Raw genomic sequence first — 27,526 nt, forward strand, 5'->3', positions numbered from 1 at the left:
TGATAGGAAAGCTTTGCAAGTCGATTTATAGTGTGCGCCCCTAAAATGTTAAGTTAGGGGCCACTGTGCTCCTAGTAAAAAAAGTTAGTCTGGAGCCCTGTTAATGGATTACCTTTTGTCTGGACCAGTTTGTCAGGCTTGATAAACTGTCTGACACTATTGTAACTATTCCACAGGGAACAGTTGTATCCCCCATTTTATACAGCTGACTAGGCAGAGCCATGTGTCCTGTAACATCCAAAGGTTCTCAGATGACACTGCCCTATAAACCAGAGGTTGAATCTTTTGTCAGCTGGTGTGATGTAAATGGTTTTTCCAACATTTAGTTTAAAACCAAAGAGTTAGTTATAGATTCAAAATAGAATAAGGAGGTCTTTTCAGTGATACTAACGGGTCAGCAGAAAAGACGACAAGGGCCAAGTTAAAAATGATCGTTTCTTTTGAAGGCCATCCACTCACCAGTGGATCTCCAACCTTTTTTCAGTGAAAATTGTTTTCAGCCAAGTACCTCATAACCAGTGCAAACCATTTTTGGGTTGAAAAAAAGATGTAATACACAGCGCTGTGCCATCAGTGTCTGATGTAATAGATAATTTGATTCATGAACTTACACTTTATTGAATATTTATTCAATAACTATTTGAATGGATGCCATTTTTAACCTTAGAACATTAACGTTAGTCTCACTAACGTCGGGTAATTTTCACCCGATATAATGTACCTGATAGAAAATACTTCTCATCAAAATGCAACGATACAAAGCAAATTGAAGTACTCCGATACAAACTCTTAAAAGTAAATGGAGCAAACTGACAAATTAATGGCGAAATGCCTGTACCTTCGGGTAAATGTTTATTACGCCGTTAACAGGTAACGCATGCGCAAATTGCAGATTCTTAGTCTTGCCAAAAGATGATTTCCGTGTGATCCTCCCCAAGCTGTAAACCTAGTGAGTGTTAACCAACACCGAGTACTGTGTTTTTTTTTTTTGTTCATCGTGATGCACCTTTCACCAAATCAAATTCCTTGTATGTGCAAAGATCTGATTCTGCATCCACTGCTGCCATTATTAGTCGTCGTCACTCTTTCATCATGCCATCATGCCTACTACTTGTCATATGCATTGAATGCGTTATGTTGTTCATTTTGTAGACATGAAATATATTGCAACTCTGTCAATCCTGGGAGAGGGATCCCTCCTCTTGTTGCCGTCCTAAGGTTTCTTCCTTTTTTCTCCCTGTTAAACTCTAACCCTGTTTTTTTGGGGGGGCGAGTGTTTTTCCCCTCTGCACGATGACACCAGCACTCCCGGTATTACGGTTCATAATGGTTTTTATTAACTCCAGCTCTAACAGACAGTCTTGCATCACCCCGATGTCTGTCTCTCTCTCTCTCTCTCTCTCTCCCTTATGTCAGGGAAAACACAATTAGTATCAGCTGAGGCCAATTAGGCCTCTACCAGGCACTCTGAGCCACCCACACACACCACTCTGCAGCTGAGCCCCGCCACCACAACGAGCAAAGCATAAATGAACAGTTTTGAATTATTCATGAATGGTAATTAATTGTATATTTAGGTACTCAAAGCACTTGGTTAAGTCGAGGGAAAGACACTTGTCTTAAATATTTAAAAAAACACGTACTTGATGATAATTTACATCAATAAACTTATTAGCAAATATTTGATTGATACACACAGTATTGCCGCCACATTGTATCACACAACAAATTCTTACTCTCAACTCAAATACCACTGATTTTGGTTATTAACCCTAATCTTCAAATTATGACTTGGTTGGTTTTGGATATGGCAGGAAAAAACGTTTCCACTTGTTACATGCATAGTACCTTTTCTAAATAAACTTTGTAAATAACGTTGGTAAACGTTGACAAAATATTAACACCACCTTGAGTGTTGTGTATCTTGCTCTTTAAACTACTTCAATTGCTCAGACCGTCTACTTATCACATGGTTGGGTTTACAGTGGAGTTAGTTGAATTATTTACATTTGTGTTGTCACGTAAGGTGACTTATTTTACCAAGCATTGAATTTCAAACAGAGTCAGTCCTGTGATGGGTAAAATTGTTGTAGAATGAGTTTCTCCTCTAAAATGTCATAACAAAGGTTATGATGACTGTCTTCCGAGAACAATATTCTATTTCTCAACTAACTGCTGTCAGACATGACGGGAGGATGATTACGAAAACTATCATCCTGGACAATAAATTGCTGAGTTCAATCAAACTATCAGTGGTTCAATCCTTCCAGTCCATGTGCACCACATTGTTCCACATTGCTGTGAATGTTAATCAGTATATTCCTGATGGGCAGGTTGCACCTTGCATGGCAGCCTCTACCATCAGTGTATGGATGTGTGTGAATGGGTGAATGATTACATGTAGAGTAAAGCGCTTTGAAAAACAAGAAAGGAGCTATACAAATGCACGCCCATTTACCATCTATTACAGCTGTCTTTTATACAGGACCTTTTTTCCCTTGAAACTCACTCACTCCCTGACTCACACTGTTCTTACCGTCCTTTCCTCCATGCCATGTCCTTGCCTCTGGTTGGCTTCCTGGCTGTCAGGTGGCGGTGAAACGCTCCGGCCCTCAGGGTCCACCCAATTGTATACGTGGTTGGTGATGTAGCCTCCAGGGATCCGACCCATGGAACACACCGAAATGCCCAGCTTCTTGCATCCCTTCAGTACCTGCATCACAAGAGGAGGGTAATGTTGAGGAAGTGTTACATAGAGCAGACCATATGACCCCCACACAGCAAATATTTGCTCATTTTAAGGCCCCTAAAGAAAACTATTGATGAAATATTCAAAACCCCAGATTATGTTCAGTGACATTATTTACACAATGACATTGCTGAAGATCATGGTTAATCCAATAATATAGAAGGCTACTGTGGCTCAGCGGTATAGCAGGTTCGTACTTCAATCAGAGGATTGTTGGTTTGAGCCCTGCCGTCGCTAGTCCACATCAGTGTCCATGACCAAGACAGGCTCGACTCGAAGAGTTGAAAAATGCTATATAGGTACAAATCCATGGACTCTGTATAGACTGAGTTATGCTGCGTAAGGTGAAAAAGGTGGACTTTGTTGCTATTAATGTGCGTTTACATTTTGAATGGTTATCTTTTTTCAGTACTTTACAACTGCCAGCCATCTTGAGCTTGTTAAGTTATCTTCATTTCTGTTTAACCCTCATGAAGCTCTATCGTTCAGACAGGAAGACAATCCCCTCACGCCAGGCTCATAGGCCTCTCACTTCGTACTGTCCCTCACCAGCAGCACGCATGTCATACCGGATGTCCCCGTCAGAAGCATCAGACTCTACCAGCTGTTCAGCAGCGGGGCGAGTCACGCCCTCTTCGCTCTCCTATCAGCTGTTGCCATCTCCTTTAAATGTTCTCTATCCCCGCCTCTAGCGTCCTGCTGCTGTCACATGCGACCTGCCGCCTCCCCAGCACCGTCCGCCTTCTCAGATTCAGCACCCCATCTGCATCTCCAGCAGAACCTCCAGCCACCACCACCAGTGTCTGGACTCCTCAGCGGGATCTACAGATTGCTGCCGCTCAGGGCAAACACAGCGCGATCTCAATCTCCTCGTAGAGTTCAAGCGCCAAATAAATTCTGTGTAACCATGGACGCATCATCTGGCATAATAAACATTAACTACTAATCACTCGCTGTCTCTCCTGATTGAACTGATATGTTCGTTTCTCAGGTACAGCAATGATGTTCCCGGGTCAATGTAACTCGGTGCATATTTAATAATCCAAAAGTTGTCAGAAACCAAAAAATCCTATAAAATATAGTTTGTACCTCATCAGCAAAACAATTACTAACTCATTCAATCAGTATTTAGTGGAATGGAGTTATTCACCCCTTCATAGATCATAGTTCGATTAGGATAACTCACTCGTTTTGATGAAAAATACATGTTCAAACTATATTTTAGGTACATTGGAAAAACCTAGATATTAATTGCATTAGTCTACCAAAACATGTATTTTTTTCAACAAAAAATGCTGTGCGTGAGGTGTCAGTCCATCCCTTTCTGTTCGTCAGTGTGGGCATGACACGTCTGTCTGTCCGTGATGTGTTTGTGCGTCACGTGTCCGTCTGTGCATGCAAGTCTGTTCGTACTGTGTGGTTTGTATTGAGAAGTATACCGTAGATACACAGCTCCTGTGTAAAGCTTTTGGCTCAGTAGAGGCCCCTTTTTACAGGACAAATGATTTGAACTTGGAACATATTTATATTTGTTTCACAATAACTTGTGTGTTTGGAACATTATTTTATGTATTTTTTTCACAGTTCAGTTGTCCTGTTTCTCTTGCCACTGTCTCCCACTCACTTAATCAGTTCATTCAGTACACCTGTTGGTCACACCTCGTCAGTCCCATCACTTTCACCTGCTTACTGCTGCGCTCGCCTAATCAGCTCGTCCTGTACACCTGTTAGTCACACCTTGTTGTCAGCTCCATCAAGCTCACCTGTTTCAATCAGGATGATGATTTTATTGGTTTCACAATATGGGACACCATGTCGCTAACAATATTTCATCAAACAAAATTAAAGGTTAATATCAATAAATTACAACTATGGCCGATGGGCTACATTAAGCCATATTGGTATAGTTATGACATTTAATATAAATACTATGAAGTAAGTTGACTTAAATTGCATTGGATCATGTCAAATTGGATCATGTTGAGTTGAACTGTATGGAATGTATCACAGGGCTCTCAAGTTTTTAAGACAGGTAAGCGTGACATCTCTCTCTCTCCCCCCGGACGGAGGCACGACTGGGATTACATTTCACCTAGATACAACAGATAAGTTTTTCTGATTGGCTATTCGTGTCGCCCATCTCTTTTTATTGATTGGCAGGGGATTCAGGGGAGACGTGCTTGATTCCTCCATGGTGAGGGCAGCGCGACCAGGTCATGTTTGCGCGCTGCGGCACATTAAATAGCCTAGAGTTTTTTTTCAGCGTGAGAAATACGATGTGTGGCGGGAGGGCGTGACTTAAGATCGAAATGCGTGACAGTCACGCTCAATGCGTGACACTTGAGAGCCCTGGTATCAAGATGCACATTACAGCACCTTTCGCAGCCTCGCTGTTTCGTGGATTTTTGTGTAATTTTGCATACTTTTTTTACAGTGTACAGTATGAATGCGCATTGTGTTCGGCGCCCTGATTGGCTAAGGGAGAACCGCACATGTGTTCTGCGTCCTGATTAGCTAAGGGACTGTACACCATTGTCAATCAATCTCTCCTCCGTGCAGTGTCTCCTGTACAGTAAAGAATGCATTTGGCTAGCCAGATTTACATAAATGTTCAATCGTTAGCAGTGTGACTGAAGTGCTGTATGTTTGCAAGTTCTCTACCCGAAAAAAAACATAATGTCGATGAAACGAACTGAAACGAAAAAGGCACCTGCGGTCGCACCCAAAAGACAGAGGAAGATGCTAACCATCGAAGAGAAAAAGTTGGACTTCTGGACATGCTAAAGGAAGGTAGAAGTTACGCGGCTGTAGGGTGCCATTAGGGAATAAATTGATCTTTGGTTCGTTACATAAAGAAAGAGGAAAATAACATAAGGACGACAGCAACAATAAGTTTTAACAGGGATGCAAAAAGGGTTGTAGCTGTCCGCAACAAGACCATCGTAAGGATGGAGTCTGCTTTAGCTCTGTGGATCAGTGACAGCAGGAAAAAGAACATTCCGCTGGACACCAACATCATCTGCACAAAAGCTAAAAAACTTTATGAAACCTTTGCTTTGAGTGTTTAAATAAGAGAGAAATGTGAGAAAATGTTAATGCCTGTCTGAGCAAAGTGTATAAAAGTGTGTGGTTATGGGTTTTACAGCCTTAAAACATGTATAATAATTGTAAAAAAATAAAGCTGATTACTTCACGGATTTCGTCTATTGCGGGTTATTTTTAGAACGAATCCCCCGCGATAAACGAGGGACCACTGTATATCATCATAAATTGAAACGATACACAGCCTTACTTTGTATGCTTTACAATGCAACACTTTAGTAAAATTACATTGCCTGTTGGAGTTATCAAAAATATCTAATTTGAACTTGAGTTTTGATCTAAACTTTCTAGTTAACCTTTTAAAATGTTTACTTTGAATTAATTTCAGTTTAGGAGGAATACCAATGGAAAGGTTCTCATGAAGTTGTTCTCTCTTTTACAAAAAATTGTATACATTTGACTTTGTCTCTGAATATTTTTTTTTAAACCTACTAAAGTATCAAAAATATATCTGTAATTTGTTTTTACAGTAAAGACATTGACTAATGTAATCTCAATAATTTTGTCAACAGAACTGTACACATGACTTGGTCTCCTTATGCTGTATTCACACCGGACGCGGCGCGAATTTGACTTCAATGTCGAAATCGGTGCTGTGCCAACAGATATCCCAAGGTGTTTGGAAGCTGTTGACTGTGATGAAAGATGAAGACATTTCTGCAGTGACTTCTGCAATCTTCAACCGGTCCAGTCATTTTTCAATAAACACGGACAGGATCCCACCAAATATGACAATTCGACAAACTCAGAAGAAGTTGGAAGGCTTCTGCTCACACTGCAGATCATTTTCAATACACACTTGTGAGGATGCTGTAAGACCTGCAAATGTTCATGTTGTTATCCAAGCTGTCAAAGTGTCTGGGTTGGATGAAGAAACGCACTGCAAGCCTTGCGCTTAAGTTGGGTCACTCATTGCAAAAGATAAGTGACATCCTTGAAGGCAGAGCTCTAAAAGCAGAAGGCCGTGGGCTGATAATGTCAACCCAGACTTTCAAAACACTGTATACCACAAAGTGGTGTGAAATTGTCTCACACACAGCTCTGACCACCTTGAATGAGGGACACTTCTAACAAGACATCCACTCTGCCTTTCACAGAGGCGTGCAGCGTTTTCACCAACATCTTGAAAAGACTGCAGGTTTCGCATCTGGGAAAGACGCCATCACCATAAATCTATGCTGAACTTTGCAAAGCAACTCTGGCAAAAATAATCCTATTCAACCGAAGATGTGGAGGAGAAGTTGCAAAAATGGACCTAAAAGGCTTCCTGGAGAGGTACACAACTGCCTTACACAAAGATGTTGCTGTTGGCCTTTCAAAGTTTGGGCAAAAACCTTGTAAACACTTCAGCTGTGTAGAAATTAGGGGTAAAAGACGGCGGAAATGTGCATGCTGCTATCACCACGCATGGTTAATGACTTAATACACCTCATAAGCCAAAGAAAAGAACATGGAGTCCAGAAGACAATGGTTTCCTGTTCACAATACCTTATTGTTAGACTACTTACAGAGGACGAGACGGTCTGAGAATTTATGCAAATAAGAGTGGTACTAAGAACCCGCAGTTACGTAAAAATGTTGCAACCTTGTCGCAGGTTCTGAACCACGAGTTGGACCAAGTTGCTGACTTCCTAGGTCACGGTATTTGGGTCCACAAGAAAATATTACAGACTTCCAGAGGCTACAACCCAGCTGGCCAAAATATCCAAATTAATAAGGATCTGCTTGATGCTGAAACTTTAAATTAAATTGCCATTTATGTTTTGGAGTTGTACATTTAGAATCTCCTGTGAATGACATAACTGGTGAAATGAAGAATACATATTCACATGTTTTGGTTGACATGGACAGTTAAAAAAAATGATATTTTGCAGCATTTTAACCAAAATGCGGACGAAGTCATTTAGAAACAATGTGAGAAACAAATACATTTTTACATGTCAAAGTTTGACAGCAGGACAGCAATTTAGAAAGCAAGAACTGACTAACGTTTAACAGCTAAAATAAAAAAATTGTTACCTTACATGGAGAAGAATCCCTAGGCTGTTTCTTTGAGGTGCAGATTTAGTAATTGACATAACAAATCAAAAGAAAATGAAGCATTAGTTTCAAATTGACAGCTCTCTTTTCCTCTTTTGTAAAGGATCCTAGGAGGACATGAAAACATCAGTGGTCTTCAAAAGAGGTTGCCACAGTGAGACATTTTAATGCATCTGCATTTCCTCCGAGGGCATCAAAACAATGATACACATAAAAGACGGATATAATTAATAAGACTATATCAGTCTTAAAATCTTGACTCTTCCGTGGAAACTCTGATCTTTAGCTCTTTCCATTGATCTTTCTCTTGGATTCAACCTTAATATTGCAAACATACTGATGCATTGCTTACCGAAGGAATTCTATACTTGAATTCTAACGATGAATTTTCCAGTGAGCACTGTTGGGGCCATAATCTGGAAGTGGAAAGCGCATCATTTCACCATAAACCGGTCACGGCTAGGTGCTCCTCCCAATATTTCTGACAGAAGTTAAAAGAATTATCAGAAGAGTTGTCCAAGAGCCACAAACTACTTGTGGAGAGCTCCAGAGATACCTGGAATTAGCATGTCCAATTGTTTCAAAGAAAACAATGAGTTCAGTTTATTTTGTATAGCCAAAAATCACAAATAGAAATTTGCCTCTGAGGGCTTTACAATCTGTACACCTAACATCCCTGTCCAGGTGTAACAGACCAACTTAACCACCACCCAGAGTACCTGGGTATACTTTTGCTCAGGCCAAATAGCCCTAGGCCATACTATACTATACCCCAGGGTGTATATTTGTAGCAATGCTAGTGCACTTTACACACTGATTGTGCAATACTGTTACTCAATTTTTATTTATTTTTTACCTTAAGTTTATTGTAATTCTGTTAGGAGGACCCAGCAAAATAAGCTTTTCATTGTACAGAGTAACTGTCTTATCTGGAATCTAATGCCAGGTAATCTTGATAGTTAGCTAGCGTTAGCTAGCCAGTGAAGGGGTGTGACGTTCGTTATTGGCATTCAGTCAAAACTGTCAGGCTATTTTTTTGCGTCATTTTCGTTGTCATGAAGTTGAAATTTGACTAATAATAACAACGTTAGTATTGGTGTAGCGAGCTAGACGGTTTAATCAGATCTGATTCAACTAATCAACAGCTATCTTGGAATGGAAAAAAATGTCAGGCTGTCCAAATACACCAAAATGCTTAATAATTAAATAAAATGTACCTTACTGGCCATCAAAGAGCATGACCTCTCTTTCATACATGCAGCTCACAGAAATATATCCCAACTTGTGTATTGCTTGTGATAGCAAGCTAGTCAGCTTGCTATCACGTTAGCTAACGTTGTTGGGAGAGAAAGCGAGTGAGATTACTGGCAGCGGCGAGTCCGTGGCAGCGTGTGACGTCATCCAGGAGAGCGGCGACTCAGCGGCACTGGCAGTTCTACCTACCGACACCTCGCTACATATAAGGAGAGAACAAGTGGAGATTTTATCCAACTTTTTTATTTTAATAAAAAAAACGAAATGAGTTTCCTCCGTAGGGTGGCCGGGCTACTGTTTATATTTAAGGGTTTAAGATCTACGTGTAGGAAAAAGTGCATCCTCTAGTTAACTATAATCTATATAGTTATGCGGTTATAATCACTGTCACACAGAGAGAGGTGTGCATGTTCAGGTTTACTGGTGGAAAGATTATTCAGTGTTCTAGACCAGGGATTCCCAAAGTGTGGTGCGCGCACCCTGCCTCTAGGGGGTGCGCGAGAGGAAAAATGTAATGGTGTTCTAATGGTGTAATAATTAATATTAAACATAATAAAAATAAAAAAAAGAAGTAGGATTTTTTTTAATTAAAAAATGTCCCTTTGTAAGATTTAAAATTAAAAACGTACAATTTAATAAATAGATGCACGTCCGGTCCGGCCGCCAGACTGTCTTGTACATACACACTAGCTAGCTTGTGCACCTAACGTCATTTCATTGATTCAGCAACATCCATGAAATTATGTTAAACTGGCTGAAATCGGGGAAGCTGTCAGGTGGGACATCTGAAGCTGTCAGTAATAAAAGAGGAGAGGGACAGAGAGAGAGGGAGGAACCGGATGCGAGAGAAACGGAGAGGTGCGTTGGGGAGAGACCGGGAGAAGAAATCGACCGGGAGTCGGAGAAAGAGGGTGAGCATCAGACTGGGGGAGAAAAAGAGGAAACATGATGACAATTATCTGGGTCTGGGCTTCACTTGGATTGGCAATGCAGATTGCCCGAAGCCACAGTGCGTGTTGTGCAGTGAGGTTCTGGCTAACAGCTGTCTGAAGCCTCTTATTTGCGCCACCACCTGAACACCAAGCATGCCAGTGCAAGTCAGAAGCCCCTTACATTTTTTAGATCAAAATTGGAAGTTACAAAACAGCCAAAAACAATTGCAGTCTCATTCACGTGAGTCTCTCACTTTCTCCCTCTCCCTCTCTCTTGCTGCAGGCTGCGCTGCATGTGAACATCCTCATATGGACTCCTCCTTTTTTATTTATATCTGTTTCTGAGCCTATGCATGTGCCACTCTTTGTTCTTTACGTGGCTTACTGTGTTTAAGTAAATACATGTGAAATGCAATCTGCCTCTGAGCCTGTGCGTGTGTCCTCGCCATCCAGGGAGCTGTGCGACTGTGCTGTGCATTTGAGCTGTGCGACTCCGCGGAAGGCGCTTAAAGTTGAGAATATTTCAACTTTTAATCGCGCCGAAAAAACGCGTCGCGCGGCATTTAAAAAGCGCGCATGAGAGGCGCGCGCCGTACCATAGGAAAACAATGGTTTTGCTAACGACGCGTTTTTGAGAGTCGCGTCTGGTGTGAACGGCCCCTTATTGCACTTTAAAAGTGACGTCTTGTGTAACTGAAATGTATACAGCGGACTAAATTTTGTAACAAATGCCACGCGCGAGCAAACAGTTATCGCATTGGTCCGATTTTATGCGGCTATAAATAGGCTCTGTCGCATTTTTTTTTTAAGGTGTGGGGGTTTGGGGGTGCGTGAACCCGGTCGGGATGTAGAAGGGGGTGCGTGGCCTAAAAAGTTTGGAAACCGCTGTTCTAGACTAACAGTGAGGTCTCCTCAAAGTAAAGTGGTATAACAGTATGACATAATATGGTCAAATGAAAAAGGCTGGTACGTTATACATATTATGGCATAAGTGTAATATTATGAAGTGAAATGTAGTAGTAGCAAAACAATATTCAGTATAATATAGCAGTATTGCATATTGTAAGTATTAAGTTTACAAAATATATATACACACACACACACACACTACCGTTCAAAAGTTTGGGGTCACTTAGGTGGAAACGTCTGGTTTTATAGAGGCCCATTTCCAGCAACTATCACTGTGTTCATTGTGTTTGCTTATTGCATAGAAGACTAATGGATGATTAGAAAACCCTTGTGCAATTATGTTAGCACAGCTGAAAACAGTTACTGAAACTCGCCAGTCTATTCTTGTTCTTAGAAAAGAAGACTATTCCATGCGAGAAATTGCGAAGAAACTGAACATTTGTCTGGGTGACCTCAAACTAGAATATTGTGATAACAGCAAAACAAAATCAAACATTTGGAAATGTCCATTAATGCACTCAGTACTTGGTTGGGAATCCTTTTGCACGGATTACTGCATCAATGCGGCGTGGCATGGAGGCAATCGGTCTGTGGCATTGCTGAGGTTGTATGGATGCCCAGGATGCTTTAATAGCGGCCTTTAGCTCATTTGCATTGTTGGGTCTGGTGTCTTTCAGCTTCTTCTTCACAATACCCCAAAGATGTTTTATTAAAAAATGACCGGATACATTAGTCTGTGCGTCTAAACCTCTTGTCACGTGATACGTTACACAAAAATTTAAACTTAAAAATGAGTTTCAACTCTGCCATTGTTCTGGTTTAAAATCAAGACTCGACCAAAAGCTCTGAAAACCCTGCTTCCATTTCCAACATTCTGTCTTTGTGAAGCGGGTTTTCTGCAGTGATAGCGACCAAAACTAAGTTACGGAGTAGACTGGACATAAAGAACACACATACATTACATACTGTAAAGGAGTGCAATTACCAGAAGAACACTTTAAGTGATGCTATAAATACCTTTTTTTTTTATTACTATTTTTCTTAATTAATATCACTGAAGCTCCCTTGCCATGCGCATCTACTGTCTGATCAATTAGATGTTTAATTAGAGAAGGACAGAATTAGCAGAATTAGGCTCTGAGGCCACAGCACTGACTCTGATTGTGACTCAAGCCTAGTTTATGCTTCTCCGTCGCGTCGACGACGTACCTACGCCGTCGACGCGACGCAGTCGTTGAGCATTCGAAGTTCTGCGTCGAGGGAACACGTTGCCTGCAATTCACCGCCATGCCGCCAGGGGTGTGTGGCTGTGTGGTTTCAGGGGTTATATAGGGGCCGAATCCTTTTTCTTCCAGTCACAGTAAACAACAATGGCGTCCAGGTTGGAGCGGCTGCATTTGGAGTTGGAGCTCATCAATATCGAAGAGCAAATGCTTATATTGCAAATGTTGAAGCGCAGGCGACAGTTTGAAGACGTTTGCGGCGGTGGTCTGTACGACCACTAAACCAGTCGAGGGTGGGAACGGGTGAATTTGCAACACTGGTTCGCCCACTGAGGGACCTGGATGAACAAATGCACTTTCGATACTTTCGAATGTCAGCGGGCCGATTTGACGAGCTAGGCAACGCACAGCATGCCTGTTGATGCCGCCCAGAGACTGGCGGTGACGCTGAGAATTTTAGCCTCGGGTGGAAGCCAGCAAGCTGTGGCGGCTAGCTACAAACTGGCGTCGAGCACTGTGTCCAACATTTTGTCGGAGGTCTGCAAAGCATTGTGGACAGCGCTGCAGCCCGAGTTTTTAGCATGTCCTTCAACCAGACGATGGGAAGCCATGGCAGCAGATTACTGGCGGCTGTGGAACTTCCCAAACTGCGTTGGAAGTCTCGATGGGAAACACGTGACCATAAAAGCACCGCCAAATGCAGGAAGCGACTACTTTAACTACAAACGGACTCACTCCATTGTGCTGATGGCAACATGCGATTCCAGGTAATTCCTATCGAGCTAAATAATTTAAAACATGTTTGATCTATGAGTCCATGTTATACCTGTGTACAAATCCACAGTAAAACACTAACAACATGCATTGATGTCCTTTACAGATACAATTTCACAATGGTGGACGTGGGAGGATATGGAAGAGAGAGCGATGGTGGCATCTTCAAGGAGAGCAGGTTTGGGTCGATGCTGGTCGACCACAAACTCAATCTGCCCCCATCAGCTGAACTACCAGGGACCGGAGTCCAGATCCCTCATGTCATCGTTGCTGATGCTGCCTTTCCCCTGCACTGCAACATGATGCGTCCCTTTCCAGGCATGTAGCAGTATTACATATATATATATATATATATATATATATATATATATATATATATATATATATATATACATACACATTAGATGTACATTAGAGCTGCAACAGACAAAAGAAAATGTGAGGTCGTCACTCATAGACTTTGTCATAGTTCACAGTACTTGTACAGACAGAGAAATGATGCGTAATAACTAAATGATTATATATATTATTAGAGCTGCAACGATTAATCGATTAGTTGCCAACCATTAAAGTTACACAGTACATTATGGCTTCTCAAGTGTTTGTAAAATCCATGGTATAGTAGTGTGGTCATTAATATTGTGCTTTCCTATACAGGAGTAGGCATGACCATGGCCAAGCAGGTCTACAACTACCACCACTCCAGGGCCAGGCGGGTAATTGAAAATACATTCGGCATCATGGTTGCGCGGTGGAGAATTCTTGGGAGACCAATAGAGTTTCTGCCTGAAAAGGCTGTGGATGTAGTCAAAGCCTGTGTGGTCCTACACAACTACCTCACCTACACCGATGAGGTGAGCACCCCAGACAGCAGATACATCCCACCGCATTTTGTGGACACTGACCATTCTGGAGCAGTGCTGCCTGGGGAGTGGAGAAAAGTGGTGGCCAATGACTCCAACTTCGTTGAATCTGTGGATCCCACACAGATGTCCCGGGCCTGTTCCACCAGAGCGGCATTGGCTGTTCGGAATGACCTGATGGCTTTCTTTCAGTCACCTCAAGGTGCTGTTCCATGGCAAAACAAGATGGTGTCCCGAGGCACACTCAATCAGTGATGATAAACTGAAACTGATTTATGCATGGTGTTGAAAATAAATATCAAAACAACTTTTTGAAAACAAACGTGTGTGCTTTTATGTATAATATAAAAAGTATAATTGAATCAAATCACAGCAAAGTGCACTCAAAAACACACACACACACACACACACTGTTGCTCAACTATTTACAATACTATATACAAGTCCAAAAAGCATCGGGTCAATTAGTGTCTATTTGCATGAATGAGCCCGTACACTTTAAACATCACATCCGGCCTCTGGTCCTCTGGCACCCTCCGTAGCAGGTCGCCCACCATTTTGCCGAACCTGGAGCACTCATCCTCATCCTGCAGTAGCTGCACCTCAAGGTGCTGTGCCATGGCAAAACAAGATGGTGTCCCGAGGCACACTCAGTGATGATAAACTGTAACTGATTTATGCATGGTGTTGAAAATAAATATCAAAACAACTTTTTGAAAACAAACGTGTGCTTTATTATGTATAATATAAAAAGTATAATTGAATCAAAACACGCACACACACTTTACAATACTATATACAAGTCCAAAAAGCATCGGGTCTATCATTAGTGTCTATTTGCATGAATGAACCCGTATACTTGGAACATCACGTCAGGCCTCTGGTCCTCTGGCACCCTACGTAGCAGGTCGCCCACCATTTTGCCAAACCTGGAGCACTCGTCTTCATCCTGCAGTAGCTGCTGCTGGACCTCCAGCCTACGCGCGTCCAGGTTCGACATCTGCGTCCCAAACAGGTCGCCCTCCTGGTCCCTCCTTCTTTTGGGCCGAGACACGGGGGACTCCACCGGGGAAGAAGCCGCTGGCCTGCTAGTTGCAAGCAAACCCGGGGTGACCGGCCGGGGGGGCTCTGTGGGCGACGGCGATGCAGATGTCAATGTCGAGGTCGAGGCCGCCTCTCTCTCCGATGAACCCCACGACGTCTGTTTTTAATGAAAGAGTGGATGCTTGATTAGTCTGTTTGTTTACAACCAGTAGTCAGTCAGTATTACATGTTGTTAATGTTGAACATTACACATAAACACGCATAACCGATGATGTAGCATTAATAACATAAAACACATACCTTTGCCTCGTAATTTGAATCCGTTTCTCGGTGCTTCACATGTGGTGCCAGCCACGACATGAAATGATAAAATGCAGGCACTTTTTGTCCGCCTGCGTCGCCACTTTTCGTCGCCAGCTTCTTTCGCAGCCGGATATATTTGTCCCGGAGATTCTTCCATCTTTTCATGCATTCGGCGACCTCCAGGCCCGTGTTTTGTGAGATTTCTCTCCATGAATTCACTGTCATTTGGCAGTCTTTGTAGTCTTTCGACGAGAAGTTATATAAGTGGTCATACTTTCTCACCTCCTCGATTATTCGTTCTTCTGTTTGGTCCATTATTGCTACTGATCCACAAGAAGTTTAAAAATGGCGGTGTAGGAAGACAGACCGGAAGAAGCAAGAAGCAACTGCCAGAAATTACGTTCTGAGCGGACCAATCACAGCGCTTACGGTCCGCGTCGAAGCGACGCGTAGTTAGGATTTTTTGGAGGTACGCGTCAGGCTACGGCGTAGCTACGCCGTCGACGCGACGGAGAAGCATAAACTAGGCTTCAGAGGTCCCTGCTGAAAATTACACCAGCAAAGACATCAGTAGTCAGGTCTTATATGAGGTTCCTCTCCAAAATGAAAGTAACCTTTGAAAACAAAAACATTGATGAATTGTTTAAGATTTTCATCACTGCATAAAAACTTGACCAGTGGATGAATTGTTTTACATTTTCCTTCTTATTTTTGCAACTATCAGCTGTTGTTTTTTAAAATCTTTTTATCTCTCTCTAATACGGCACAGAAATATGTTTCAAATTCTAGAGGAATCAGTAGGCTTCCGCTGCCTTCCTCCCGTGAGATCGAAGGCGATTCACACAGAGATAGGAGCATGGATGTGACGTGGTGCCGAAAGTACTCGTCACACGAAATCCTTCACCATGATTTGTCGATTTGTGTGTCTGTCGACATGTTTTCTAGCAGAGGAGATTACTATCTTTCCAACTTCATATCTGTAGATAGTAGGATGTGATATTTCCCACTGGTTACTCCCAGCAACATAAATATGAGATGTTAAGAATATTTTGATATAAAATAATTCATAATTAAATGGTGTTAGCTTGTAGACTTGAATTTGTTTCCCTACAAATTGCTCATGGCTCTTAAGTATGATTATGTTCAACAACTTAGTCAAACACTTGTTTGAGGCTGGAGATAGATGGTGGTCTTGATGAAGTTTACACTGATTTGAAGCTCAAGATAAGACGTGTGGACTTTTTAAAATCCCACTTTGTTCTTTGTCCTTACCATTGCTCTTTATTTAGTCCTGACAGCTTGCCCTTCTAATAAAGGACCTTATCTTGAGCAAAACGCTGCAGTTGATTTGTGAGGACGATTATTCTTGGGAATCAATACAAATTAATTAATGCAACTGTCCACCAGAACTTATCTAATTACAAAGGCAAAGTATATCATGTATATTACCCATCTTGGATGTCTGTCCTTGCAGTATTAATGGATGTCCAGTGTGCGTCTCAGCACTGCGATCACGATGTGTCATTCCAGCAGTGCCGTGACCATAATTCAGCGCTGAGCTTCTTTTTCACTGCTGGAAGTAGCACATGCACTCACGGACTGTGTGTTGAGTCAATGGGTTTGGATTGTATAGAAGCTTATGAGATAATGACCTGACTCACTTGATCAGTAAACCTTGTTTTTCGAGCCAGCACCGCTTTCCCCATTTGGTCGCACGGGGATGCGTTTACCATGCCAGCGACCCGAATATTCGCCGTTGCTTCTCTCCGTGAAAAGAGCTATCATTTCCACTATTGACCATGAAAGATATAACCATTATTTCTGCGTTATATTGTTGTGGAAGTACCAAAAACGTCGTAACATCAAACGCCCTCGTGTTTGGATTCATAACACCATCCGTAAATGCACACAGCTCAGTGAATTTCACCGACTCCTCCAGGAACTGCGTCTGGATAACGGACGCTTCCAGCGCTACTTCTGGCTAAACGTTAGCCAGTTTGATGACCTGTTGGTTTGGATCGGTGCAAGGATCTCTTGGTTGGACACCAACTACAGTCGTTCAATCTCAGCTGCGGAGCGCCTGTCCATCTGTCTCCGGTGAGTGGCAGTTTCATCAAATATATTCATGCTTTGTCTGGTCCGTCCACAAGACATCAAGAAAGCCCCATTTACATTTTGTGATTTCTTAATGAAGTTTGGATCCATCAATCTGGTCTCCAACAATACACATAAGTATCTACATACTATATAACTTATTATGTAAACTCACCAGCATTTGTGTTTATTATTCATGATAGCATCTGTAAAGTAATATCAATAAAAAAAAAACTACTACTATTAGCACCTACGATAACATTATAACAGTATCATTAATAACATTATGAGGCAGAGCCTCAAAGTCCTGCTCCTCCTGCTTCTCCAATCTTTCCAGGGAACAAACCAGTGTTTCTATTTCTTTTGATTTGTAAATATTGTTATTGTTCATACTGTTAATAGTTTTGTTAAAATAAATGCACTTGATTTAATGTTACTTATTCCATGTTCTTTATTTCATTTACAAAAAAACTCTTAACAAACAAAGGAAAGTTTCTTTACTATTATTGTGTGGTTGTTTTGGATGTGCTTGGGCATTACACGGTGTCTTGCCATGGGACAGTTCCTTCAGCAGAGATTTTTCTACCGTATTCACAATTTAACATACACTTCAGTTATTTTTATATATTTAACAGTGTAGTTAAGTTTATCACTGTACATAGCCATTCTTCTCTCTTTGAATTCTACTGCAAACACTTCGACTTGGCTTTGTTTGTTTACCTGTTGCAGCTGCTCTCCACTGGACAACTAGCTGGCTAGCTAGCAGTCTCCCGCAAGCCTGCGGCTACTGACGAGCTAGCCGGCTCCCTGCTGGATACTCCTCTCCATGGTACTACTCTGAGGCGGGTTGCCTGGACATACTGTCTTAACTGTGCTGCTCCGATCACCTGCCTGCTGCAGATTATTATCCTGACGTGCCGGTCACTTATCCTGCTCTCCACTGCTACCGCCTACTCCCTGGACAACTAGCTGACTGGCCAGCGGTCTCTCGCTAGCCGGTGCCTACCGACGAGCCAGCCTTTCAACTGTCACTTCTCCAACTCCGGTCATCAAGTCTGTGGCTACCGACAAAAGATCTCAGGCTTATCATCAAATCCTCACCGGCTGCCATGGTTCTGCAATACTCACCTCGCAACTCTTTAAACTCAACAACTTCTCTGCTCCGTTCATCTCAGCCATCAAAACACGTGGACTTCTCCGTGGGCCCCGTTACATTCACAGAGCCTCCCGCAGAAAGTTTGTTTACTCCCAGCCTGATCGCTCCACTCTTTCCATCCCCTATCTCCGATATTCATATATGGATAAGCAACAACACCATGGGGACGTGGTGGTGGAATAGCCAACAATTTTTTAAAAAAGACATCACTACAAGTGCAATAACCATCCTGGCTCCCTCCTCATTTGAACACCTTGTTTTTAAACTGTCTGGTCCCAAATTATTAAACACAAGTTTATGGTTTAAATTGTTGATTCCAAGTCTTCTTTAATACAGCATGATTTACGTTTAGTAAATGAAGCATAATTTTAGCAATGTTAGAAATGATCTATTTGAAAGATACAAAATTAGTTCAGTTTTTACTTTGTAAAATATGTGAATTGGTAAAGTTAAGATATTTTTATTTGGATGTGGTCAGAAATGTCCTGAACACATACATATCAGTCAGATATAATTACATTAATTATCTTTCCATTAACCCTCAAATTAAATAATAAATACACTAATTGAGTTGTATTTTCTCTTTAACTCACTAGTTGATGGTCACATGTTTTACTTAATGTGAATATTATTTATTTATTCATTTCCATATATGCTAGTATACGATTTGTTGATATCTTATTTTGAAAAACGAGTTTATTTTTATTTTATTTTGGAGAGCGACAGGGAAAGTCTCCGAGATCGACGGGTTGGCGACCACTGATTTGGAGTAAAATAGAGGGTATGCTTTATAGTGGGGCTATTTTGTGATTGACAGGTCTCTACCACATCGTTGTCCAGTCTGGGAGTTGTCCCGGTTTCCTAACAACTTTAACCCTTTTACAGTCTTTTTTCACTTCATGGACTTTAATTGAAACTTTTTGATCTCCATAAATTTCGGTTGTACTTAAAATACAGAACTTCAAAGGCTTCAAAACCAGAGTCCACAAATGGGTGACATCACATTGACTTCTTGTATAATGTCTATGGTTCCAGCTTGTGAACACCATCCCATGCCGACACACTGGCTGGGTTTTTAAAGAGAGAATGCCTCGATAGCATGTCTGCCTTGTCTCTACACAGATGTACTGTAGCTGAGCATCAGGTCCGCAGGCTTTTCCTGCAATATGAATGAGTATGAATGTTAGATAGTCCTGATGGGCAGGTGGCATGGTAGCCCCTGCCATCAGTGTATGAATGGGTGAATGATGACATGTAATCAAGCGTTTTGAGTGGTCCGGAGACTAGTTAAACGCCATACAGGTTAATTTACCATCAGGGCCCCCAGAGCTGTGTAGAATATGAATGGTTGATGGTGAGTGAGAAGAGATTTCTAGTATATTTTTCTTATGAATTCGTGGAGATCAAACTGGAGCAAAAAGGAAAGTGAATACACTTGCAGTCATCACAAGCATTGGTTCAAAATGAGTTTCTAAGTAAGATGTTGTTTACAGCTGGTTCTGCTCCCCCCAAGTGGTCCAATAAATGAGCATTGCTGCTTTAAATAACACAAACATTTTGGATACACTACGCGAGTTAGCTACTCAGTTTTTTTTTTTCACGAATGCCGACATATGTCATTTGTATTACTGCTTTAGCCAAAGCTCTTGTTGCTGGAAAATTGAATACCAAAGAGGTGACTCAAAATCCTCTGCCCTTCAGTGTGACAGTTATCAAATGTGTGTACTTTATCAGACATTTAAATTGGATGTCCTTTTCAAAGGAGAGTTGGCATATAACTTCTATTCGTATTTATTTAAAATTAATGATCGTTGGGAATAAGGCCATGCTTGTCTGCCCAAATGTTGTATTCTACTTTAGCTGCATAGTGGTTGTCCATTGTGAATTCACAAAAATATGTGAAACAAACACAACCTCTTGACAGAGCATTATATGGTGTTGGCACTTTACGTGTTAGCACTTCAGAAACAATTATATGTCGGCACCCCAGAAGCAAATTAATGTGTTTACCATGAAAACGATCCTAATTGACTTTGTTGTTCTTTTAACACATGTAATGCACTGTGCAGAGCTATATTTCTCATTCTACATCTGAAATGAGGCAGCTAAGAAATGTGGATGGAGACAGTGAGTGAATAATACCTTCCAGCTTGCTCAACCACTGCTGAGGTGCTCTTGAGCAACTTGACATATGTGTTTATACTTAGATGCTCACAGTCTCTAACAGCAGTGTCAGACTGGTCCACTGCCAGGACAGGATAAATTGGCTGAGGAAATAGCGTCCTGTTTTCTCAAATTGAAACGTAATGCAGACATGAGATTGTTCCTGACTCTATTTCACACAGATAAATGCATTCTTATGTTTTTGTCCTCATCTTGATAACTGAAATGTTGCAATTGAGTGCATGCGTTTTGCAGTGGCCTCAAATGTTATCTGACTCAGCTGAAGAGCTGCTGGCACTAAGTCTTTATATGAATATGAATAATTTCTGTCACATTCATTGAATGTGCTGTAACTCCGTTACGTTATTCATTCTGGCCACATGACATCTATTGCTTCTGTCCATCCGGGGAGAGGGATCCTCCTCTGTTGCTCTCCCTCAGGTTTCTTCCCCTTTTTTTCCCTGTGAAAGGGTTTTTACTATCTTTATTGGGGGAGTTTTTCCTGCTCCGATGTGAGGTCCCGGGATAGGGATGTCATGTGTACAGATTGTAAAGCCCTCCGAGGCAAACTTGTATTTGTGATGTTGGGCTATATAAAATAAACTGAATTGAAAGTCTACCAAGCCTCATACTGCAATCCGTGCACTCAGTCCTCAGCCTCTCCCATCCACAGGGAGAAGGATGCAGATGGTTCCAGTACACTCAGTAGACCATTGGTACACTCGGCTTCTGCAGCCTAAAGACACTGCAGTCCCACAAACATAATTTCAACAGAGTGAAGGGAACAAAAGCATGGAAAGAAAACAAACATTGTTATGCAACACTTATTTTTGTACATGTTTTCTTAATATACTGTATAATCTTTGCTAAGATAAGTATTTGAACAACGGTGGGCCCTTTTCACAGCAGTTTGACGTATCAAAGAAGAAAAAACTGTTCCAAGGTTCCGGTTCCGTGCATCCTCATTCACTGACGTGGCTTCCCAGGTAGCCAGAATGACTTGGCCCAGCTTCGGCTTAAACTCGGCATGCCAAGTCTCGAGTCCGGCCCAACATGTTTGGCTGAGACTCGGGATGAATGACACCCCAGAAATGGAGCGAATACCGTCTGCAGACACTGCCATCACTGGGCCGCAATCACCTAAAAAATGCCCAAACTGACCCAATCGGGCGGTTAGATTCAGTCTGGAGACTCTAAACTGGCAATGCCCTTATTCAAATCGCAATCATGCCAACAAAATTGGGCCCCAAGTGGATATAATTCCCATTGTTCCTGACCTCTGTAGGTCCTACAATAGATACTTGCCAACATCTCAGAGATACATAAAAAAAAGATATAATCAACTAATAATTGCATTATGCGCCAAATTCAATAATGAAGTAAAAACTAGTGTATTGCGTGCTTTTATTTTAAAGTAATGTTATCAGAACAATATAACAGGCACTCTGGAGCAACAGCACGTTAACAACAGTATATACATCTAAAATATATGCTAGGGAAGAAAAAAAAAGATTTATTTAATTTTTTTAATGCTTCTATATGACTGGTCATTCAATTAAATATTGTATTTATTTCCAGATGTTATAGACTATTTTATTCTAATGTAAAACAGCTTAATATCATGCTAAAGAAGAAACACTCTTTTATCAGGGAACAACATAAACAGTAGTAAGGGTCCCTCAGCGGCAGCTTAACGCATGCGCGATTAATGCTCTGTGAGGTGGAGCGGCTCGCGACAGCACCCGCTGCTCACTGAGGACAGAAACTACATAACAAGACGTGCAAGCCGGGTGCGCATACGTAAATCACCTTCAAAGTAAAAACAGTGTATTGCATTTATGGCGTGCATCTTATTTATTTATTTTTATTTTTTGATTGACCTCACGCGTTTTTAACGTGCCCAGCTCTAATTATTATAGATAAATCTACCCAGCAGTAAATGTGTCATGAAAATGAAAAATCCCCTTTTACAAGCTGTAACATTCAAGTGATGAACACAATAAAGCACAATTTTCCCGTGCAACAAAGCGTAAACATTGCGTTTACGCTTATGAAAGAAGGTCAGCTAAGGGTGGTTCTTATTCATGCACTCTGGTTATGTTACGTTGTTAACCTATTATTTGAACACAAAACCATGATATTTTTTCTAACCTGAACCAAGAAGTTTTGTTGCTAAAACCTACCAATGGTTTTACAGCCTGATGAGCTCCATTGCCCAAAACTGGGGGCAGAATTCTTCATCAGGAGGTCTTTCTCACTCTCAAAGTCCTCGTACTCCCATGAAATGATACCAGAGCCACTGATGTGACATAGCAAAAAAAACCTGCACAGCCTGGTCTTACAAGAGCTTTTTTTTTCCTTTCATATAAGACAATTTTACATATATACATACACCTCTTTCCACAAGAATATTTTTTCACAACCCATTATGAATTCATAAACAACACAAGTAAACACTTCATCTTATTCTTAGGCCATGTGTCCCCCAAGACCGGGACCTTGAACTTAGTCGTGACAGCACCGACCCAGCATTAAAGTATGTCCTTTACCCAATTACAGCCCTGATCAAATTAAAAGTATCAGGCTTCTCAACAGATTCCAATAAAAAAAGACCGACCCAGATAAACTAGACGAAGCAATCATACTCTGCACTAGAGCTTCACTAACAAATGACAGAAAATGCTCTATGACAAAGAAAGGCTCCGCAGGCAGGTCCATTGACTTTATTCAGCTTGTATCACAACAGGGAATTAGAGGTGGAGGCAGAAGTAGATGCTTTCTATTCTGGGACAACTTTTCTGCAGGCTAAGAGCCATTCAAAGCTAGAGAGAGGCAAAGATCAGCGCTGCATCTGGCAGAGAACAGTGACACTTAAGTGCAATTTGGGCTATATATGCATTCCCATGGTGATTGAGCCGGGATGGAGTGGGTGGAAGAGAAGCTCTCAGCGGGTCTTGTGTTGGGCAGGCTGGGTGGGTGTATGAAGAGAGAGAGGGAGGAAATTGTTGCTATGTTAGAGGCAGTGGATAGGTTTATTTTTAAGCAGGAGGCAAAGTGATCTATGGGACAAGAGGGCAGAGCAGAGTTCAGTGCTGGTCAATCATTCTACAGGGGCCTCCCTGGAGGGCTCTTCAGTGCGACTTAACCACTTCTTCTGCCTCTAAGCATTGTTTTTGCTTAAGTGACTGCACGTTTATTCTCTGCTCTGACTGGAAATGAACATATTGTCGAAAATAGTCAAAATTATCTGGAGTGTTGCCTCACAGTAACCTGGAGAGGAAAACAAGTTTAAACCATCCTCTTCTACTAATGCTGCATTTTATATCAGACTTATCAATCAGCCTCTCAATACTTTGTCCAACTAGAGACTGAAAACAATATCCAGAGGAGTTAAGGGTGTAAAGGTACACATATTTTTGGTTAGATAATGACATGCTTTCAGTACACCCTGTGACTCAAACAGCTGTTTATATCTACTACTCACACAAAAACACAATGTTGGGTTACCTTCACATTAAATAATAAGATATATGAAATCCATAACCTGTCTTTAGTATTAAGCTCACCAGATGGTCAATCTCCCACCTGTAGGCAGAATTACCCCCACCAAAGATGAGTCCAATGAGGGTGGTGTCATCCTCAAACTTTAGGAGGTGCAGCTGTTGGTGTATAGGGAGAAGAGCACAGGGGGAAGAATGCAGACTTGTGCTGATGATCTGAGAGACAGACCTGTTTTCCCAGCTTCACGTGCTGCTTCTGGTCGGACAGGAAATCTGTGATCCTGGCGTAGGTTCCTGAGGAGTCCAGATGTTAGAAGATGAAGTGGTTGACTGCGTCGTCTACAGACCTGTTGGCTCTGTAGGCAAACTGTAGGGGTCCAGGAGTGGATCAGTGAGGGTTTTGAGAAATCCTTGCATAAGTACACAGGCTCGTTTCCCTCTTCTACGGTGTAGAGGTGAGCACATTTTTGACTAAAGTGTCTAGTAATTCAATGAAAGTTAAAAGAAAACTTACAATTAAATCTGCTGGAGTTGTTTTCCTGATGTTTATGAGCTCACCTCTGGTGAAAGAGCTCAGGGGAATCACAGCAGAAAACTGCATTTACAATGCACACCAACACACGAAGACAGCCATCCTAGTATCATCTTAGTATAGCGTGTGAACAGAAAACTAGACAGGACAATTCCCGCAGGTGCCCCCGTGCTAATGAATGAAGCTTAAGCGGACGTTCAGTCAGGAAGACAGACTTATTCATTTCATTCATAATCTTTCAATCGCTATTTCTCCCTGTGATTATTCTATCAGATTCTGCAACATCGCTGCTGTCAAGTTTTAAAAATGTTCTCCTCTCAGTTGTTATTTCAGCTCAATTCAGATGCGAATGGCTAAAATTTTCCTTACTCCATTAGCATCTAGTGTTGGTCAATGAGACTGTCAGATTCCGACTTCGATCCTTTTCGGAAGGGGTCAGGTCTCAAAATCGATGTCCAGCGGGAGCCGGCATTCAGCCCGCCGGGTTGCAGGCGAAGGAGCACTCACCTGGCGGCACCATGCAGCGGCTTCCACTCAAAGGAACAAAAAGTCCACTTGGCTCAGCTCGAAGATCACGGTGGTATTCCAGCACCAGGCCTCCCTTTCTCCCAGCTCCGCCAGCTAGTAAGTCTAACTGTTAGCCGCGATCAGACGATCTCTCGCCGGTGGCCAGGTTGGAAGAATCAGGCTCATCACAAGCTCTGCATGCAAAGTGGAAGATTGTCGCTTCCCGTACGCCCTCTCCAACAACAACAACTCATGGCCCTCTGTGCAGACAACGTCGTCATCTCCATCCTGCAGTCACTGGTTAGCTCCATCCACACCATCAATGCTCACCTCCAGTCGCTGGTAAACGCTGCAGCTTCAACTCCATTGTTACCGGCGGCTCCATGCTAAATAAGCGCTACATGATAGTTCAGGCTCCTCGCTGCTTAAACTGAAAACTTTGTTTCAATCCTCGGCATTCCCCTGACAAATGAGGAACCATGGGTTCAGACACGCGTCTGGAGTTCCAGGACATCACTCTCTTTTCAATCAATATATGAAAGCTTCATTCCAGTCACGAAATTTGAGCGCAGCCGTGAGATTACAAATGATATTTAACATCATTTAATAAACATAATTGAGCAACAGTTAAACTTAGTTTATCGTCGCCATAGGGATGACGGAACAAGGCGTGCACATGGCACAAAATGATGATAATCACAGCTGGCGCATGATACACTTGTAGGTGTTAATTGTTAATTGCAGAAGTAATAAAGTACTCCATGGATATGGGTTTATAGAGAATTACAATCCTTCCTCATCATTGTGGAGATTGGTTTATGGCTTTTGCCAGGTATACCTACAGTTGATGGGCATATCTAAAAATGACACTCGTTATCTTTTAAGTTACACTCGTTATCTTTTATTCTTCACAGTTCATGTTTGTACAACACTGGGGATTCAGAGAATAACAGTGCATAGAGCAGGGGTATTCAATTGAAATTCAATGAGGCCCGTTTAGAGAGAATTTCCTCATACAGTCTAAAGTGAAGTTAGTTAATGTATATTGAAGTAGCCGAACAGTAGTATCAACATTTGTACTTGGTCAACAACTGATTAATCTGATTATCAAATACAATAAAATTTGACTGAATAAATATCCCAACAATATTCATAGTCAGTTTTTAAATTGAACTGGAGGTAGTATGATAATAGATACTCAAATAATAAATGTCCTCAAATAAAGGATGCATTTAAAGATTAAAATACATAACAGAAAGCTTTTGGAAAATGTGCGTAAAAATAAAGTACTTAATTTCAGAAATTAGTTTAACTCACTTGTGGTGAAGGGAGGTTAATCAAAAAAGCATATCATATTTTCTCATCTTTTAAAAAGAGAAATGTGTGTGCTGTTATTAAAACAACTTGTTTCAGCCATTCTCCATCCATCCATCCATCCATCCATTATCAGCCGCTTATCCGGGGTCGGGTCGCGGTGGCAGCAGGTTCAGCAGGCCGACCCAGGCTTCCCTCTCACCCGCAACACTTTCCAGCTCATTCTGGGGGATCCCGAGGCATTCCAAGGCCAGCCGGGAGATATAATCCCTCCAGCGTGTCCTCGGTCTTCCCCGGGGTCTCCTACCAGTTGGACGTGCCTGGAAAACCTCTAATGGGAGGCGTCCAGGAGGCATCCTGACTAGATGCCCGAACCACCTCAGCTGACTCCTTTCGACACGAAGGAGCAGCGACTCGACTCCAAGCTCCCTCCTGATGTCCGAGCTCCTTACCCTATCTCTAAGGGTGAGCCCGGCCACCCTGCGGAGGAAGCTCATTTCGGCCGCTTGTATTCGAGATCTCGTTCTTTCGGTCACGACCCAGAGTTCGTGACCATAGGTGAGGGTTGGAACATAGACCGACCAGTAAATGGAGAGCTTCGCCTTCCGGCTCAGCTCCCTCTTCACCAGGACGGACCGGTACAGCGCCTGTTTTATTGCTGCAGCCGCACCGATCCGTCTGTCGATCTCCCGCTCCACCTTACCCTCACTCGTGAACAAGACCCCGAGATACTTGAACTCCTTCGCTTGGGGCAGGCAGCCATTCTGTTTCGCTTAATGATATTGTTGGGCAGTGGATGTATGTGTGGATTCTGATCATATTGGATTCTTAGGTGTATTTTCTGTGCCTTCATGTTGGATTGAGTGGGTGTGTTTGCTCAAAAGATTTATGCTTTGTCTCCTAGTTGTGCTTCACCTTGCTGCTTTGAATAATTGCCACACCTATGGGGTTATGAGACACACTGGTTTCAACTGCCGTGGAAAACATGTAAGAGTCTGTCCACTATTTGGTAAAGGCTCTGGTTTCAGGTTCCTCATTTTTTCAGAGAACGCATGGGTCATAACTTC

At 42.0% G+C, this 27,526-nt stretch overlaps 1 protein-coding gene across 1 annotated transcript in view; it reads right to left on the bottom strand.

The window, feature by feature from the left end:
* LOC306740769 (whirlin-like) overlaps nt 1-27,526 on the bottom strand; it is a gene marked incomplete at both ends in the record, with an annotated part of 83,906 nt that overhangs the window by 42,917 nt on the left and 13,463 nt on the right. The window contains one exon of the mRNA XM_079222997.1: nt 2,537-2,713. Coding sequence (XP_079079123.1) covers nt 2,537-2,713 — 177 coding nt within the window. The remainder of the gene's footprint in view (nt 1-2,536; nt 2,714-27,526) is intronic.

The sequence above is a fragment of the Taurulus bubalis genome, assembly GCF_910589615.1.
Source record: "Taurulus bubalis genome assembly, chromosome: 8".
NCBI classification, from domain to species: Eukaryota; Metazoa; Chordata; class Actinopteri; order Perciformes; family Cottidae; genus Taurulus; species Taurulus bubalis.